Consider the following 19,893-nt stretch of genomic DNA (forward strand, 5'->3'; position numbering starts at 1 on the left):
TGAAATCTATTCAAGAAACAAGTCTTCAAACAGGAAAAAAAAAAACCCCCAACGTGTCACGTCCTCCAAATATGGTGTTCAAAACAATTGCGCGTGGATGTGGGCAGAGTCCTGTTACATCACCACGAGCCATAAAAGCCCATGGAGAAGGACTGGAGTGGAAAACATCCCTGCTGGAAAGAGCGCAGTCACCCACTTGCTAAACTACAGAATCTGTGCGAAGGCAACATGGAGATATACGCCAAAGACATTAGGAAACCGAAGTTGTCTGTATTTTGCAACATTAAGGTAAACTGTTGTTAGTACTGCTACGATCGCTGCTGCTATTCCTTAGTTTATTATACACAATTATTAACGTGATTACAGTTCTGAGAGCAAAAAAAAGCCTGCAATCCAAACTTTATCTTTTAGATTAGTGAACCTGCTCCCCAGGCCTGAGGCTAAATGTATCACCTGTTAATTAGCGTGTAATCGATTAACTACTGTAAAAGTGTCAGAGAAGGGCTCCGACTGGCTCTTCGGTCGTAATAAAAGACGCTTCTGCAACCGCTTCGCATCCACTCTATGATCTCTTCAGTCGCATATTGCACAGACCGTTTGGTGCCAACTGTAGCCTTCTAGAAACCACGCTGTACACTGCTGGTCCTTCATTGAACCCTTGTGATGTAACATGCATGGCTAGGTTTATTCCAGATCTTCAGATTTTTGGAGAATAATGTTTGATTGGTTAGCTGTTTGTTTTAAAATGACGTATTTTTTAAACGCGTCAGCCTCGAAGCCCACCCTTAAACCCATCATAAAACGTTAATTTACTAGTCTCATATTTTGAATATTCTGCGTCACATTTTAGTCCCGAACCAAATATTCATGGAATGTTATACTTTGACAAAAATGTTTTGGCCATCCTGCACACTCACCCAAACTTCTGTGATGTTTCTGTTTCTGTCTCTCGCTCTCGCTCTCGCAACACCTATATGTGTTTTGTGTCAGGTAAATGCATGTGAATGATAATTAAACTACTTTGACTTGGCTGACATCTCATGCATTTAACCATGATTAATTAACTAATTCATTGTAGGACAGAAGTGGTCTGTACCAGGCACCACTCGTGTGCTATTCTGTTTTACAATGATTAATTAACACTAAACTCCAATCCCTTGCCAAGACTCTGTGTGGAACTGAATGGGAGTTCACTTAAGTTCAATTCATAATAATGTTATCATGAAAGATTTGCAGTTAGAATGTTGTTGCACTGTTTATACTGAGGATGTCTGGAATGTGTTGCAGTGGTCCATACAGGAACACGTAACATCACATGAAAGCGTGCTACCGTGTTTATGCATGTGCAAATATGTTCCTCGGGTATACAACGGCGTCCATGCCCCTTAGAGTCAAGGTTGTCTTAAGTTTTCTGAGGGTCAGTTTATTTTCTACCTTATTTTGGCTTCGGGGGTTCTGCATTGACTCTTGGGTCACTACACATCACGACATGGGAAGCCTCACCCACTCTAACACAGAGACACAGGCGAGGGTCCATTTCTGCACTGAGCTCATATTTACATTTGCGTTTACAGCATTCAACAGACGCTCTTGTCCAGAGCAGCTTCCAACAGTGCTTTGTTGTTTCTTTGGAAGAAATCCATCAAATGTGGTTTTGCTGCAGTTCTCCTGACTAAAGGAATGTTCAGTATGAAATCAGTGCTTTATATGGGAGGTACGCACTGCATCCTATCTTTAACACACGCACACGCAAACACACACACACACACACACACACACACACACACACACACACACACACACACACACACACACACACACACACACAAACAAAAGTGTGCTGTTGTGATTGTATTGACATGCTGGGCGAGAGTGAGTCAACCACTGACGCCTGCGTGTGTGACTATGACAGGTAGTTAGCATATGTCTGATCAGGGAAGGTGAGTCAGGAGTGGAGTAACATGTTAGAAGTTGACAAAGAACACACTGTTCAGTGTGCTACCCTCGATATAAACTGGGAAAGAGCACCGCCCACCTTGTTTGGCTACTGGTACACACATGCTGTAATGGCACTTAGTAATTTGGCAGACATACATTAATGGCGGCATGACATGCAAGGGGAGGGATGTTGCGATAGCAAGTTCTTCTAGATTAAAACTGGTTTCAGAAAAGCAAAACTGGAAATAATGCAGTGTGCTCATCCAGTTCCATACACATGAAACACAGTGCATCACATGCTACTTTATTTTTAGACTATGCTAAACTCACTAATAGAAATGTATTTATTTATTTATTTTGTGGGTTCAATGAGAAGATGATTACACACGACTGCGTGCACACGATCATAAGAACACACGTGTTTAGCTGTAGCTGTGCTGAACGTGCGGTGAGATTTCAACATCAAATTCTTTGGTACTTCTGCAGTCTGACATTCTTAAAAAAATACACTCTTTAACTACAGAAAAGGTGTGTCACATATTTGGGTTATAGGTCGGCGCCAAGACCACACCTACTAACAAAGAACTGGTCTTTCTTGGGAAGCTTTGCCATCCATATGCAAATACAGCCTAGGACTTATTTCCTCGGCTTCGGAGTAAATGTTTTATCGTCCACCGAGTTCTTTTTTTTTTACTTGCTTCACAGAGTTTTTACATTTTTCTATTTTATTGAGCCTGCCAGCTCCAACCGCGTGACGTGTGCACCAGCAGGTCCTCTGATAAGTCGAGGCGTTTGTGCGCTATGAACTTATTTGCTTTCCTGGCAGGATAATAGTCTGTTCATCCCGCATCAGTCCGGCTTCGTGAAGGAAGTGGGTCGGGCAATGGTTTGCTCTCGTTGTTGCACATGCAGCGGTGCTTGAAAGTGAAATAAAAGATTTGTGAATCCTTTAGAATTTTCTATATTCCTGCATAAGTTTGAAAATCATCAGATTTTCACCACTCTATAAAGTAGATAAAGAGAATTAAAGAAATTAGAAAAATTAAGATATTTTTATTATATTATTTATTGAGTAACATTTTCCCATATTACATATCTGTGAATGGCAAAAGTATATGAATATATGTTTCAGTATCTGCTGGGATCCTCTGGTGCCTCAGTAACTGCACAGTTTCCAGTTTCCTGCACGCTGGCTTAGGCGTGTTTTGGCCCGTTCCTCCATACGGCTGCAACTCTGAGATGGTGGTGGGTTTCCACACATGAGCCGCTCGTTTTGTGTCCTGTCACGTTTGTTTTGGATTTAAGTTCAGGATTTGGCCAGGCCAAAATATTAACTTTATTCTTCTTTGACCGTTCTTTGGTGGAAGGACCTGCATGCTTAAGGCTGTCTTGATGCCTGACCCACGTTCTCTTGAGACTCGGTTCACGGACAGATGTCCTTACATTTCCCATCAGAATTCGCTGGTATAATTCAGAATTCATTTTTCCATCAATGATGCTAAGCCATCCTGGCCCGGACGCAGCAAAACAGGCCCAAACCTTGATACTACCACCACCATGTCTCACAGATAAGCTCCTCATGTTGGAATGCACTGTCTTCCTGTCTCCAATCATAACGTCTCTCATGTAAACCAAAACGTCCTAGTTTGGTCTTATTTTGGCCACAGAAGTTTTTTTTTTTACCACTTGGTCTGGAGACGGGCAACCACGTTCGTGTTGGAGAGCAATAGCATTCTCGTTGCAACCCTGCCATTCACACCATTGTTGTTCCATGTTCAGATGGTGCATTCATGAATATGAACATTAGCCAATGTGAGAGAGACCTTTAGTTGCGTAGAAGCTCAGACTTGTATCTCTGTTCTTTAAATCAAACAGGGCATCCATTCACACTTGAATGTCATTCCACAGGTTCAAAATGTTTGCCTCTAATTTCACCGTAGAGGTTCAAATACTTTTGCCACTCACAGATATGTGATTGGCGCATTTTCCTCAATAGATATATGACCAACTATAATATTTTCATTTGGTTTCATTTGGTTCTCTTGATCTACTTTTAAGACTTGTGAAAATCTGATGATGTAGGTCTTATTTAAATGCAGAAATATACGGTTGACAAACTTTAAAGCACCAGTGTAGGAATGACTGCAGTTGGTTTGTTTGAACTCTTTCTGGAGCAAGCCAAATGCAAAAAAACCCAAACAAACAAAAACTATTATTAACACTATTAAGATATTAAATATTAATAAAACATTATTAAGAAAGGCAGTAAATGTCTTTAGTTGACTTTTTCATGAAATTCTAAATGTCTCTTTTCTAGACTCCCTATCCTTAGAATGTGTTAGCAGAGCAGAGGCGTTTCTGAACGTTTCCTAGAGAGCTCCTCCCCTCATTCTTCCTGCTCAGTGGGGCTCTAAATGCAAAACAATAGCCGTTAGGAGGGTGCAGAAGATGAGATGCATTTTTGTGAAGCAAAGTACCCTCAAAGCTCTCTCTCGCTCACATATCCCAAGGCCTTCTCAGACTGGCTCGGAGGGGTCGCCCGGGTCAAGAAGATGGAGGGAATACAGGCATCTGAAAACGACCCGCTCAGCACCGCGCGTTTCCAGTTCTCTTCCAAGGCTCTGCAAGTTATTTGCACAATCACTTCATTACAAAAGAATATAATCCCTGTGGTTTGTCCGTCCCTTCGGGGCAGCCGCGATTTTGTCACTAATGACACAATGAGCAATAAATCAACCTCTATCTGCTAGAAAGCTTCCCACTAAGACAATTGCACACTGATGGGCCTGCCCGCCACAGCTTGCAAAAGATCTTGCTTCCAGATACTTAATTTATTGCAATGTTGAGAATATAACTGCGTTAAGAAGGCTGCTTGGAGTGTAAGGTATGATGGCATCTCCGGGTCCTGCTCTGTGCGTGCAGCAGTACATGCCAACCAAACCAAACCGAGCGCTCGGCTGTTGCTGAGCGGCAGAGTTGCCATTCAAACTGCCAGCAAAGGCCGAGCGTGGCGCATCAATCAGAACGTAGTTAACGAGCACTTGCTGCGAAACAAGGCCAGACGTTTAGCTGCTGTATAAAAGTGGCCATTGTGCGCAACAGACCATGACGCCCACATTTAACGAGGCCTTCTCTGTTCCAGGAGCCGATGGTTGGCATACTGTGTTTTGGTAGAAGCTGCAGAACAAATATCTACTTGTACCTTTAGATTGCCTCATTCTTCCATGTCCTCTAAAATATTTTCTTAATTCTTACATCTTATGTCCTGGAAACAGAAGATTCATAGAAAAATACCCCCCCCCCCCCACCCACCTTTATAGTTCTAGGAACTGGTCCAAGTTATTAGCTTTGATCCCCGTGGTATCTCTGGTGTATGGAATCCAGAGGGAGAAGCAGAGAAGTGAACAAACGCCAGTAACTGTCAAACCAAACAAAACGATCACTGAGCTCTCTCTGTAGTTTCATACTGCTGACATTTGAGCACAGGTTTAACACTGTGTACTGAGCACAGATCTAACACTGTGTACTGAGCACAGGTCTAACACTGTGTACTGAGCACAGGTCTAACACTGTGTACTGAGCACAGGTTTAACACTGTGTACTGAGCACAGGTCTAACACTGTGTAATGTACACAGGGCTGACATTATGTACTGAGCACAGATTTAACACTGTGTATAGAGCACAGGTCTAACACTGTGCACTGTGCACAAGTCTAACACTGTACATTAACTCGTGTTTTATTAAATAAAATGTGTATGTGGGGTTTGGAGGTTTTTCATTTGAGGACAAATTCACTCCACTCTCCACACCTTTAGTGAGGTTCCTTTGTCTTATCAATATGTCGTACTCCAGCAGCTCATAAAATCAAAAGAAATTTCCAGGATTGGAGTCAGCTGTGCAATTAGCCTCTGAACAAAGCCAAATCTAATAGGTCAAGTTCCATTTTATTGACCATCTCAATTCAATCACATAGAGTGAACATTCCAAAAATTGACGTTAGCCACCAAATGGATGTAGAAGTCAGGAGAGTAATTACATTTCCCGGAATGTTAGTGCGGTCTGCATCCAGTGATGTAGAAGTCACAGAGGAAGTTGTTCTGACGTGACCCTCTGCCTATTCCCGCTCTCTTTATGATTGTGGGGTCACGTATGGTTGAATGTTCTTGGTATTTCAAAGGCTTTACTTGCAATGTTAAGTCACGCATTTTGTAATCTCAGAACAGTGTGTATCTGCACTACGAAAACAACCCCCAACCTCAAACTTCCCAATTTATGTTCTGCCAATAAACAATACTGCATTATTTATGATGAATTGCTTATCTGACCACATATATTAATAGTGCAGGTTGATTTGACTTGATATGCTGTTACACATTTCTATTATATAATATTACACAATTTAGCACGATTGTGCCCAAATCCAGTCTTGGGGATCCACTGCCCTGCAGGGTTTGGTTTCAGCCCTGGTCTAAGAACTAATGAAGGCCTTCAGTAGCACCAGTACAATAGCAATATGAAAAAGCTGAATCATGGGCGTGTCCATTCATACATGACTGAACCCGGGTGTCCATGCTGTCGTGCTCTGTCCCCTCCCCAGGTCTTCTTGCTCTGTCATGGTCTCCTCCAGCTCACCCAGCTACTGTACAGCTCCTACTTCAAAAGCGCCATCACCACCATCGAGCGACGCTTCGGCCTGGACAGCCTGTCTTCAGGGACCATCTCCTCCCTGCACGAGGTGCTGAGCCGCCTGCCGCCCGCCGCGCACAACGCATAATCCCGTCTGATCCGCACCCCGCCACCCTATTGATCCCGTAGGTTTAGGGCTGTACGCTCGAGAGGCGTCCTCCGGGCCAAATATGGAGAAGTTTCGGAGTCAACGCTCATTTCCTCAGCTGGCTGGATGAAGTGGTTTTGGTTTCAGTTTACCGAGGGTACTTGTGGTTTTAGAGTGGAAGCATGACGGTCTCTTTTCACTCTGCGGCTTATGAGACGAACATTATTACAAAACATCATACTGGTATCGCGACACGGGCTGCATGCAACAGGAACTGATGGGCGATGTCATAACAAATAGCATTTAAAGAATCATGTACTGAGAACTGCCATCACCATGGTGACCAAGTAGCCATACAGGGGGCTGTTTTCGCTGCTGTGTAAATGTCCACTTTTGCTGCTGTAGTACAAGCTGGCTTTTCCAGGTTCTTCGTTGAGGAGATGGCTGAGAATGCTGTGCTTGTGTACGGTGTGCAGGTGGGGAACACGATGCTGATCGTGTTCGTCAGCTACCTGGGCGGTCGCGTGCACCGACCTCGCTACATCGGGCTGGGCGGTCTTCTGATGGCCGTCAGCGCGATGCTCCTGGCCCTTCCTCACTTCCTCTACCAGCACTACACCTACGACTCGGTCCTGAAAGGTGACGATCTTGTCTTGCTCTGCACTGCTGACACGGGCTTGCTGTATCCTGAACTCAAGTGGCCATGGACGGCATTTGCGTGTGTGCGCATGTGTGTGCACGCATACATACACATTATACACACATGCAAATGCTTTAAATCCTTGTTGTGCACAGAACAGGCCTCAATTTCATGAAAAAAAAAAGAGAATTTCATTTGAAAAGGCTCAGAGTAATCTGTTTAATTCTTTATACACATTAGACAAAACAAGGGTGGGGGTTTAAAATAACATTAGCTAATGATAAAATCATGGTAAACAGGACAAGGGTCTGTTTTGTACTGTACAATAGCAGCAGGGGGTTGCTTCAGGGCCTCTGCCCCGTGGTGAATTCTGTGTCCCTTTTCGTCTGGTGGCTCAGGAGAGATGAGACATTATCCCAGCAGACTTGGGAGATTTAAGATTTAGGAGGCCTGGGATGAGTGGAAAGAACAAATGAGTACAGAGGTTGAACAGAAGGAAATGCGAAGAACAGAGAAGAGGCTGACAAAAAGTGCTTGGATGGAATGATAGAGGAGAGGAAGGGACATGGCTGAGCCAGCCAGTAGGTGCAGATGTAGCATGAAATAGATTTGGAGGCATAAAGTGTATTCGTATTGGAAGGCTGCTAGAGCCCGTGGCTGCTGTGTTCACACAAACATCTGCTGTGGGTCAGTAATCTTGGTGTGCAGGACAGCACGGCAGATTAAAGGTTTGTCCATCTCATATGGCCTGGCCTCTCTCAGCCTGCTCCCAGTGGCACAGGCTGGTATCTGGCGCGAGCAGCCAGGGCGTTCCAGTTATGGCCAGAGGTCAGATGAAATGTCAAACCACTCGCTTTAGCCATTAACCTTATCATTTGGTCAGGCATTCACAGGGTCTTATTGTAGAAATACAGTACTAACATAATCCAAAATACTATAAAAATGGTATTTTATTCAAAAAGCATTTTATAGTGGATTCAAACTTAGAACGTGTATTGTAGTGGATAATCGAATGAATGTGTGTGTGTGTTTGGCAGTGGGCAGAGAGGACATGTGTCACAGCCTCACTCAGTCTCCGAACATGTCCGTGGCCGAGGCATGTCGGCCGCAGGAACAAGGCATGGATAACACCAAGCTCTGGTTGCTGATGACCTCAGCACAGCTGCTGTTTGGGGTCGGCTCCGTCCCCATCCAGCCCTTCGGCATCTCCTACGTGGATGACTTCGCTGGAGCCAGCAACTCCTCTCTCTACATCGGTGACTGGCTTACCGTTCAGCGGCGGGTCTCCCTAAATGCGCCGTAGCGTTAGGATCACCTTCGATGGGGGGAGAGAGAGTGTACGTTGTAATGCTCGCTTGACCGCTTGAAGGTGATCTTTGTGTTGCGACGCTTTTGGGAAGTCCAGGCCAGGTTTTTAGGCGGAAAGAGCGTTTGCCGGCGAGCGTCTGTGACGTGTTTCTCATCCAGGCTTGCGTTTCTCTGCTCCAGCAATCCTCTTCGCCGTGTCTGTGTTCGGGCCTGCCTTCGGCTACCTGCTGGGCTCGGGAGTGCTGCGCATCTACGTGGATGTGAACCGGGCTGACACGGGTACAGGGCTGTCCTTTCTTCAGCAATCCCACCATCGGGTTAAGGGTTAAGCACTCAGCACCCATCTGGAGTCGTGCTTCAGTTCTGCTGTACTCGTGTTCTCAGCCAGGGCCACTGACCAGGGAACCGCCGGCATTCTCCTCAAGGGCCACGGCTAGAACATAACAACGCCGTGTCAAATATCGCAAGATTTATGCAATCCTTGACTGTTACCATAGAAACGAACTCCTCTGCTGATTGGATTTACACAGCAGAACAGTCATAGATTAGAGAAATGGATGTGGGGTTGCGAGGTTGTTCAAACAAGTTCAGTGCAACTTCATGGTTGAGCTGCTTTATGCAATTCTAAACCAGGGGTATTCAAATAGCCACTCTGGATGAGGGTCAAGGAAATTTCATGTGAAATACTGATAACATGATGTCAGTCAAGTGGAATGGGTCGTTTCATGTTAACCAGCTAAAGTTGCTTGGAAGTTTACCTGTGAACATCCAGCCCAAATTGCTGTAATTGTAGATTCATGCCACTAAAATCTGTATTTATTAATGCAAATCTTCTGACAAGCATGAAACGACTGCATACAGCCTTATTCAGTGACTTAATTTGCAGATAATTAACCAGTTAAAACCACTGCTGTCACAGCCAATAAGTAGGCCTGCACCCTCTGAACTGTGAACGCCAATCAAGCTGAGAAAGTTATTTCTACAAACAAAGCTGCTGGACCTTTTGGTTCCCTCTAGTGTGTTGGGGAAAGCATAGCTGGAATAACCACCACCTGTCTAGCAGCTTACTTACCTGTTTCTGAACGCTTACTTCCTGTAGGAACAGACAGCTCATCTATATCCATATGTCACTGTTTCATGTAAAGCTGTTTTAATCCAGCAGTGTGGACAGAAACTCTGTCAGTTACAACCAACTGCTTGTCCTCTGTGTGGAAGTGTGCACGTGCCAGATCTTTATCAAAGGCTCTCTGCACTTCTGTCAGCTGTCGCCATAATGATTTTCCAGATTGTCTCTTTGGTCACATGTTTTCTCCATGCTCACGTAACTGTGGGGCCAGGTGGCTCATGGGTCAGTGCAGGACACATACAGAACGCAGAGAAAATAGTTGCCATGGCGATGGCTTAAAGGGGATTCAGAAAGTATTCACACCCCTTTGTTGTTGTTTGCATTATTGAGTTATGGGTTTCAAAACTCTATAAAAACATGTTTTCAATTTGTTGATATGGGTGACTGAGTGTAAACTGATATGTAAAAATGGAAACGATATCCATTCAATATCAAACATGTGTCTGAATGTCTGAATCCGCCATCGGGTGTTTTCTTCAGAGGCAGAGTGGGACTAGCTAAAGAACAGAATTTAAATTGTTTAAAAAAACGTACCTCCTTATTTTCTATCCCCCCCCCCCCCCAGGAGGAGCTCTGGAGCTCACCCCTGCTGACCCACGCTGGGTTGGCGCGTGGTGGATGGGGTTGCTGATCTGTGCGGGGGGGCTGGCCCTCACCTCTGTACCGTATTTCTTCTTCCCAAAGGCCATGCACGTAGAGAACGTGAGTCCCGCTCTTACCCACTAACGTGCCTGCTGTTTTGTGGTTGCCTCGCAAATGAGCACAGCTAAAAAGAAGTTTGAGAAATACTTCAGGCATTTGGAGTTTCTTTTATAAGTGACTGGGAAACAGTATGGAAATTTGAAGGTTTAAATTCAAGTAAAAAAAACCTTTGGTTGTTGCCTTTGCTATGAAAGAGGCTCTTGGCATTCTCAGGAAACTCCTCCAGAATGTTGTAGTTCTTGTTGGAAAAAACAAACAAACAGTAGAAGCAGTAATTAGGCCCTACAGTCATATGGGAATGTGGTATGTTTCTTTTAAACAGAATCTCTGACTGATACATACAGACCGTTTTCTAAACAAGGACACTATCTCATTCTACAGGCCGTGGGAAGTGAGCGTGAGGTTGTGAAGGACGGTGACAGGAACCTGGACACATCCATGCTAGATTTCCTCAGAAGTAAGCTTCCCTCCTCCGGAGGCAGTGTGATTAAACTGCAGCTCCATAACACACTTCGACACGGGTAAATAATGCTGACGAGGACTGTTCAAACAAAGCCAGTGATGGTTTCCGCTGCACTTACATAACTGCCCGTTGTTTACATCAGGTAGGTTCGGGAGTGTTAGCCCCACCATGCGCAGGTGGCCTGCGTTGCTCCTGCAAACACACATGCTGCATTTTTGGGGGATTATTGTAGCAGGGGCCAGGTTTCTAGTTAACTCTTCGTGTTTGTCTGTGTGTGTGAACATGTAAGCATATGTGTGTATGTATGTACGTTTACATTTACTTTTACGGCATTTAGCAGACGCTCTTATCCAGAGCGACTTACAAAAGTGCTTTGTCACTTACTCATAGAATTCACCCTAGCCAGTGCAATAGGTTAGAGTCCAAGATACCAATGATCTAGAATACTATAGAAATACAGGGATTACTGCTGATGACTAGAAGTACAAGATACATAAGATCTATCTTAGACAACGATAAGTGCAATAAACAATAAGTGCTAGAGTTTGTTAAACAATATCAATGTAATAAACAATACCCTACAATAAGTACTAATTTGGTTAGTTAACATAGGAGCAGGGTCAGTGGTCATTTAAATATTCCACAAACAGATGGGTCTTCAGTCCGCATTTGAAGACAGAAAGGGACTCTGCTGTCCAGACAGCAAGCGGGAGTTCATTCCTGCATCTTGGAGCCAGGACAGAAAATAGTCTTGATGCTTGTCGTCCATGAGACCTCAAGCAAGGTATTTCAAACCGAGCCGTACTTGAGGTTCAAAGTACTCAAGGTACGGATCGAGCTTTGTCTGTTGACCTCATGTATAAAGGGGCTGGTCCATTTTTGGCTTTGTAGGCAAGCATCGAGGTTTTAAATCTGATGCGTGCAGCTACTGGAAGCCAATGAAGGGAGCGCAGCAGTGGAGTGACGTGTGTGAACTTCGGAAGATTGAAGACCAGTCGTGCTGCTGCATTCTTGACAAGTTGTAGAGGTCTGATGGCTCTTAGAGGAAGACCAGCAAGTAGCGAGTTACTGCACAAGCACCTGGGTAGCTTCCTGTGAAAGAGAGGGCCAAATCCTTTGTATGTTACAAAGGAGATATCTGCAAGACTGGGTCAGATTTGAAACATGATTAGGGAATGACAGCTGGTTGTCCAAAGTTATGCCCAGGCTATGTATGTATGGGTGCATGTGTGTGTGTGTGTGTGTGTGTGTGTGTGGTGTATAAATATGAATAATTGTTTATGTATAGATGTTAGTTCCCCATTAGGCCTGTGTGTGTGCAGTTGTAAGTGTGTACCCACGATCCCTGAGCTTGCGCGTGTGCCTGTGTGTTCCCTGCCTAGTGTTCCCACGCCTGTTTGTGCGGCTGTTGCTGAGTCCTTTCTTCCTGTTGCTCGTCTTGACTCAGTGCTGCTTCTCCTCCGTCATCGCTGGCATCGCCACCTTCATCAACAAGTACCTGGAGCGGCAGTACAGTGCCTCGGCCGCCTACAGCAGCCTGCTCATAGGTTCGTCGGCACGACACTGCCCGGCCTGGTCCTCAGACAGACCTCAGACAAATCCGAGGGCATCTGCCCTGGCAGCCTTTTGATCTTAACATTCCATCCGCCGGTGGCAGGATACCGACAGCCGACTGTCAGCTGGTGGAGTTGCTTTACATAAAAAAATTACGTTACAAGCTAGCTTTAGGTGGGTTACTGCATTTGTAACAGGCAGGTAGCTAGAATAGCAGGGCATACATTGCTCAGAATAATTAAAATATCACCTCAGCCAGCAGTATTTTACGCAAACATTCCCTCCGGAAACGCATGGAAGCCTTCCCGTCTCGGGATGGGGCATTAAGCGTCACCCGTTGCACATCGCCGTTCCTCCTCTCGTGTTTTCATGGTGACTGAGATCTTGTCGGCACGGCGCTCCTCTCTTCCAGGTGCCGTGAACCTGCCGTTGGTGGCCGTGGGGATACTTCTGGGGGGTGTGATTATGAAGCGCTGGGGTCTCTCCCTCCGGGCCATCCCGCGCTTCTCCGTCCTGCTCCTCCTGCTGTCTGCCCTGTTCTGCGTGCCGCTCTTCTTCATGGGCTGCCGCACTCAAAGCATCGCCGGCATTTACCCCTACCCAGGAGCTAACGGGTGAGCTGGACTCCGCCTTCCGTTACTTACGTAGGCCTCACAGCCTGTCGGGCATGGGGGTGGGGCAGCTCGAGGACTGCTGCAGGAAACACTGGCTTCACCTGCAGTGCCCACATTCGTTTAGCACATGTCCGAAGCTCTGGAGTGTGGAAGGTTCTCAGTGTGGAGAGTGCGGAACACGACGCGGATCGTCCCCGGGGGCGCACGCGCACAACTGCAAAGCCTCGTTCATCGTTCGTAACGCTCACAGGCGGAGGGGCCGCGGTGTTATTTACAGGCATAAAGAACTACAAACACCCTGCCTCTTAAACAGTCGGCAGCACGCACGGCTAACACAGACTCAGCAGCTACTGAGAACACACTCCGAGAGCCCGTTAGCACAGTTGCTTTTATAGCCTCTGTAATGGAAGCGTGTATTCAGATCCTTTGCTATTAACAAAATCCCTCACTGGTTCACGAGAGACTGTTTGAGAAGTTCACTAAATGCTGTTACTTTCTCATACTTTGCTGTTTTCAATAAGTGGCGGTTTGCGATGTTTGTCTGGCCTCTGCTGTAACGAGCGTCCCGCTGTACTGGCGGGTTCAGCCTCAGTGTTCTCTACAGTGGGTCCCGTGTCACCGTGGGCTGGCTGCTGGTTCTGTTTACCTCCATTTACTGCTGGGACTCCCAGTGAGAGATTTAAAGCTGTTAAAAAGTCATGCCATGCTGGGTGTCCTAAGCAGTTCCAAAGAAGCAGGCAGTCAGTGTGCTGGAAGCTTTGTCCTGCTGTGGCTCTGCTCAGTCTGCTGTCAGGTGAACCCAGATTACGGTGCCCAGAACACATGGAACCAGAGCTAGCCAGCGGGGGTCTGGGGGGGGGTGAAGCAGTGGTGTGTGGTGCAGCCGGCGTGTAAGTGGTTTGGTTCTGAGACGATACCTAATGCTGTGAGCTTCACACTCAGGGTATGCCTGCTCTCTGACTCACTGTGATAAATGGGAAGAAAAACACTCACAGGTCACTTTGGTTTAGTGCACTCTGCACAGCAGTTTGACTGCCAGGGCTGGGACACACACACACACACACACACACACAAAGCAAATGCCCTTGAACCTGAAAGCCTGACTTATCTTCCTAGTAGACTCGCCCATATTCTCCTTAGCTGTGCACAACATTATCGATTCACAAAATGCTTCTCCATGTCCACTGTTGTTAGAGGCTATAACTTTGCCTGTTCGTCTGTTGGTGTCTCTCTTAGGCTGCTTCTGACCTGCAATTCCAACTGCTCCTGCCCTGACAGTGCCTTCAACCCAGTGTGCGGGGCAGACAACATCGAGTACATATCCCCCTGTCACGCAGGCTGCACTGGCTTCACCACGGAGCCCAAAAACCGCTTCCGAGTGCAGGTGAGAGAACCAGGTCCCAGTAGCCAAGCGTGTAAAAACCCTGAGGAACATACATCTGAGGTCATGGTTTGTTTTTTCTTTTTTTTTTTGCCTGGACAATAGCCAGCTGATCTCTGCTCAACCATGTACAGAGGAGAAAAAGACTTTGGGTGGAACTTTGGGTGGAGTACTGTGTTATGTCCTGTAAATATGCGTAGGGTTCCCAGTGATGGTTAATAGAGCTGTGCTCATATCGTGCTGCTGACTCACCCATGCCCGGGATCCAGAGGCCACAAACATGAAGGGCAGAGTAAACATGCAGCCCAGAACGCCCCTACGATCACCACGAATGAATTCCAACAACCTTCTGTTGGAGGCAGAAGCCATTAGTTCAGGGGAGTTCAAGAGTTCAAGAGAGTTTTATTGTTATATGTGCGGCATAAACAAACAGTTCCACTGCACTATGAAGTTCTAACTTTGCATTGCCTTCATACACCGGTGAGGAAAAAAAAACTAAGCTAAACTAAAAACCATGTAATACAAAGATCTACATGATACAAAACCCAGACATCTAACAGTGAAGATAACAACTAGTGAATTAACAAAAAAAAACAACTGAACATTGATGACACCTGTACAAAGTTAAATAGTTGAATAGTTCTAAAGTTGCTCTTGCGTATCGTTCAAAAAAATGTTATAAACTTGCTTGTGCATAGTGTGTAAAAAAGTACATCAGTCATGAGAAGCAGTATTTTAATGTGTTACTGCAAAATGGTACTTGGTAGCAGCTTCTAATGATGACGTGTGTGGCAAGTTAGAAATACAAGAGTGTGTATGTATGTAGGGGAGTGATGAGTAGTGTGTGAGCCTTAACAAAGTTCAGAGTGGTGGAGAAAAGCAGTGTGTGAGAGTTGTTCACAAGCCTGACTGCCTGTGGGTAGAAGCCAGTCGTGTTGTCTTGGCTTTCTAACTTGTATAGCGCTTGCCTGACAGCAGAAGAGGGAAACGAGGTCATTTTGGGGGTGATTGTTGTCCCCGACAACGTTCTGGGCCATCCTGATGACTCTGGTGCGGTAGATATCTTGTGAGGAAGGCCGTTCCATGAAGATGCGGTGCAGTTTTTATCACACGCTGGAGTGCCTTCCTGTCCTTAGCAGTGCAGTTCCCACACCAGACTGTGATGACACTTGTGAGAAGACTTTCAACAGCACTTCTGTAGAATTTGCTGCGGATTTTGGCTGCCACGCCAAATTTACTCAGGCACCTTACAAAGCAGAGCCTCTGCTGGGACGTCTTGATCGGGTGCTTTGTGTTGTGCGACCAGGTGAGATCCTTACTGATGTTCACACCAAGGGGTTTGAAGGTTTCCACCCCAGTACCATTTATGTACAGTGGTGTGTGCACCTGCCCATTCCTGCTTGGATCAACTCCTTGGTCTTGTTTTGCATTCAGGGAGGTCGTTGGTCTGCCTCCTCCCTGAGGGATGCTGTCCCATCCCCCCAGTGATGAGTCCAATCACCGCAGTACCATCGGCAAACTCATTGATACTGCTGTCGTATGTGAAGAGGGAATACAGGAGGGGACTCAGTACACAGCCTTGTGGCATCCCTACGCTTAGCGTTCTTTTCCTGGAAGCGCGGCTGCCAATTCTTATCTGTCTGTCTGTTAGGAAATTCAGCACCCAGTTGCAAAGAATGTCGGTCTGAGGGTGAGGAGGCACATTAATAGGGATATTTACTGGCTTTTTGACTTGGCGGAGGGTGCAGTAACGTTTAGCTTCTGCAGTTTAATCTGTTTTTGAACTTCTGTTTTTGTCACCCGCAAGCCCTCTTAATTTCCCAGACCACTGCCCAACAGAAAGGCATGTTTTACTTCCTGTGCCTTTTAATCTGATTGGACAATGAAAAGTTTAAAGAAGGCCTCATACTTCAAATTGCATTTAAGCAGCGAGTCTTAGACACGTTTCCCGGTGCCTAATGCGTCGGTTTTGATGAGCGTTTAAGAAAATTAAGGCTCCGGATTGTTTAACCTGAAAGTAAATGGCGCCCTCTGTCTGTCCACACAGTCGTTCAGTAACTGTAGCTGTGTGGCTGTGAGCGGCGGGCCGGGCACAGCGCGGCCGGGGGCCTGTCCCAACACCTGCACCCACCTCCTCCTGCCTGTTATCTTCCTCATCTCTATAGCGGGCTTTACTGCCAGCCTTACCCACAACCCCATCTACATGATGGTGCTCAGGTATGAACCCCTCTCTCTCTCTCTCTCTCTCTCTCTCTCTCTCTCTCTCTCTCTCTCTCTTTCTCTCTCTCTCTCACACACACACACACAGGCTTGTAGCCCATTTAACGGAGCATAAGCCACAGAAATAAAGATCATAACAAATAGCATAGAATGTGTGTCAGATTTGAAAAGTGTTTGTTTTTTTTTATCATGGGTGATCCAACGTAAACATTTTGTACCGACATTTGATACAGAACTGTGCCTCACGAGGGGAAATCTTTTGCCATAGGAGTTCAGTTCCTGCTAATGAGAGTTCTTGGTAAGTAAAAGTTGCACTCATGGCTAGTCGGACGCGCTGATCTGCCCTTTCACATGCAGACGTCTGACAAATTTGAGGGTGTACAAAATGTCTGGGTTTGTTTGTTTTTTTGTTTTTTGTTTTTTTGCCGTTATGTAACCGGCGCTGGATTGAATAGGAGTGACTTTGCACGGCGCTCAGTGGATACAGCATGGCTCACTTTTCGTTCATTAGCCAGCTTTCATAAACCCAGTCCTGAAACAAGGTCACCGGCCCTACCGCCGAGCACAGGCTGTAAACGGTTTTGTGTTTAGATAAGAAGAAAAGAGAAACCGCACTTGTCCCAGTTCTACTAAGGATTGTAGCGACCCCTAGAGGAGAGTTAGTAGCTCAGACGCTTCGGAGCATGTACGGTCAGGCCGGTGTATAAATGCCTCTCTAGCGGTGAGCTCAGAATACCATTTCATATGCTCATATCACAGTGATACTGGAATGCAGCTGAACTGTTTGGTGTGTGTGTGCGTGCGCGAATATATTACATGGTTAAGCCCTATTTTGATTCTGCTGGAATGCCAATTAGGAGTTTGTTTGTTTTTTCACCAGAATGAAAATCAATTAAATAATCAATGTCACCAGAATTAAAATCAGGTGAAAAAGCAATGAACCTGCACACATTATTCACGAAGAGATTACAAACATAATCAAGGCAAAAGCAATATATACAAATCAAGTGTCATGTCACAAATCTTGGTCTCCGATTTTCACACCTCATCTCCTGCTGGTACTCACAGTCCCAGGAGTTGGAAGTTCATGGGACTGAGCAGGGAAAGGGATCTGTGTGCCCACCGCTCAGCCTCAGGAAATGTAAAGCTACAGAACAAGGAGCAAATAAACAGACAAACAATGTTAGGAAGAAAACTCCAATCCTGGCCAGGTGCGTAAATGCTTCTCTTTCCTCTGTGTGCCCAGCATGGCTGCCTGCTCCCACCCTGTTCGGAATCACCATCGACTCCACCTGCATTTGGTGGAAAAGCGTCTGTGGGAGGAAGCAAGGCTGTGGTTACTATGACAACAACCTCCTTAGAAACAGGTATGCGAACGTTCTCACTTGACCTAAATGCATATGGGGGGTGTTTTAGCTGAGAGTCACACTTTCCCACTTTTATCTCCAAGAAAAGATTGTTGTGGCCATTCAATGTCACAACGTTCATTGATGAAGCAACATTTCTCGCTACTGTTAATGGAAGGAAGCAAATGTGAAACTTGAAACGTAGTGTTGACAATAAACAAGTCTGAACAAGATCCTACACCAGTCTAAATAACGATAAGAAACTGCAATAACAACGATAGCAAATGAAATGGCAATAATTAACGCTAGTATGATAATGCGGACTGCAATGACATCAACGGTAATCACAGTTCTGCCTGTGGCTTGCAGGTACCTCGGCCTGCAGGTGTGCTTTAAAATTATGGGCATTGCCCTGTTAGCTCTTGTGGGCTGGAAGGTGGGAAAGACCCGGGAGTACAGTCTGGAGAAGAGGCCAGAGGGACCCCTGTGACTCCCAAACCTCCCAAAGCACTCGGGCTGCAGGGCACGCACACCTGTAAGAGCCCATGCAACGAGAACCTGAACCTGGACACCTCATATCGCACTGTTTGTCCATCCAAGGTCCTGCTGGAAGAGCGCCCCCTCTTGGCCGGATGGGTACATGTCGTTGTTATGTTCTATTGCGCTGTGACATCCATAGCCTGTGCAAATCCTTCCTATGGATTAGGCTTTTTACAGACGGGGACTTAGGGCCAGTTTACCAACTGAGTGTTTGTCATTGGGTTGTGAAGTGATTGAGTCGTGGGTTCACTGGGTTGTGAAAAGTGACGTTCACCTGTCATAATACAAGTCCTTTAAAAGGCACACAGGTAGAGCCACAAAAGCCCAACCGAACATTAAAGCAAAACTCCTAATGCGTTATTAGGGGGTTCATAATCCATGGGATTTTTGTTTTTTTGTTTGTTTTTGTTTCCATTTGTCTTCTCTCCGCTGACTGGATATGTGAAGAATGTGTTCAAATGTAGCTTACACTGTCCATGGAAATACACATTTATTTCATGTATTAAATCCATAAAAGGAGGCACACAAAGCAAAGCAATTAAGGCAATAAAAATCTTATAATGTTACTGTACTACTGTCAGTGCAATGAGAATGGACATCTTCAGATTTGTGTGTGTGTGTGCACGTATGTGTGTATATATATGAAATAACCTTATTTTCTTCTTTATTGTTGACACAGACTGTGGTAATCTAGCCATATGTGATCGCAAGTACAGTGAGCTTTTCCAATGTCTGTGCTTTACCGGGGCCAGCAAATTGCGTCGCTACACAACTAGCGTATCGCGCAAAGTTATTACGCAATATGTAATAATATTTTTGGAAAACCTAAGTTATTTTTGAAGATAATAAAGTTTGTTTATAAACGTGACCACTGGGATCGTTTGGTTTTGTCGGGTGTCCGTCTGAGGGACGTTATGTGATATAACGTGTAGCGTGTCGGTTTTTCTTGAATAATCGAAATAAAAATAATTTGGAACAAACTTTTCGACAAGTGAAGAGATCAGGCAGGTGGTGCTGTGGTTTTGCGCTGTCGGGCGTCAACGCCACTGGCTGCCATTTGTCGCACTTTCTCGTTGATAAGCAAAGCCCACGGGGACCTACAGACTCTGGAGCGCCAGCCGACATGACGTCATGGGCGGTACCGGGGAGGAGGAGGAGGAGGCTCGCGCAGGCGGACGGGAGGCGAGAGAGAGAGAGAGAGAGAGAGAGAGAGAGAGAGAGAGAGAGAGAGAGAGAGACAGACAGACAGACAGACAGAAAGAGAGAGAGAGAGAGAGAGATAGAGA

At 45.7% G+C, this 19,893-nt stretch overlaps 1 protein-coding gene across 1 annotated transcript; it reads left to right on the top strand.

The window, feature by feature from the left end:
• The first annotated feature begins 165 nt into the window (after nucleotides 1-165).
• Nucleotides 166-19,475, top strand: slco2a1 (solute carrier organic anion transporter family, member 2A1). The gene is made up of 14 exons (XM_027007747.2): nucleotides 166-288; nucleotides 6,537-6,674; nucleotides 7,190-7,352; nucleotides 8,391-8,609; nucleotides 8,842-8,940; nucleotides 10,353-10,489; nucleotides 10,871-10,946; nucleotides 12,335-12,499; nucleotides 12,919-13,120; nucleotides 14,357-14,504; nucleotides 16,549-16,718; nucleotides 16,955-17,019; nucleotides 17,968-18,088; nucleotides 18,437-19,475. Exons 1-14 carry the CDS (start codon nucleotides 229-231, stop codon nucleotides 18,555-18,557), a joined length of 1,884 nt encoding a protein of 627 aa, XP_026863548.2. The 5' UTR covers nucleotides 166-228; the 3' UTR covers nucleotides 18,558-19,475.
• Nucleotides 19,476-19,893: the final 418 nt, after the last annotated feature.

Source organism: Electrophorus electricus, chromosome 3 (genome assembly GCF_013358815.1).
Source record: "Electrophorus electricus isolate fEleEle1 chromosome 3, fEleEle1.pri, whole genome shotgun sequence".
Classification (NCBI taxonomy): domain Eukaryota; kingdom Metazoa; phylum Chordata; class Actinopteri; order Gymnotiformes; family Gymnotidae; genus Electrophorus; species Electrophorus electricus.

Coding starts and splice junctions, on each gene's coding strand:
- slco2a1 (XM_027007747.2), top strand. CDS start 229: ATGGAGATATACGCCAAAGACATTAGGAAACCGAAGTTGTCTGTATTT. Junction 10,947..12,334: donor CATGCTAGATTTCCTCAGAA/GTAAGCTTCCCT, acceptor TTCCCTGCCTAG/TGTTCCCACGCCTGTTTGTG. Junction 12,500..12,918: donor CTACAGCAGCCTGCTCATAG/GTTCGTCGGCAC, acceptor CCTCTCTTCCAG/GTGCCGTGAACCTGCCGTTG.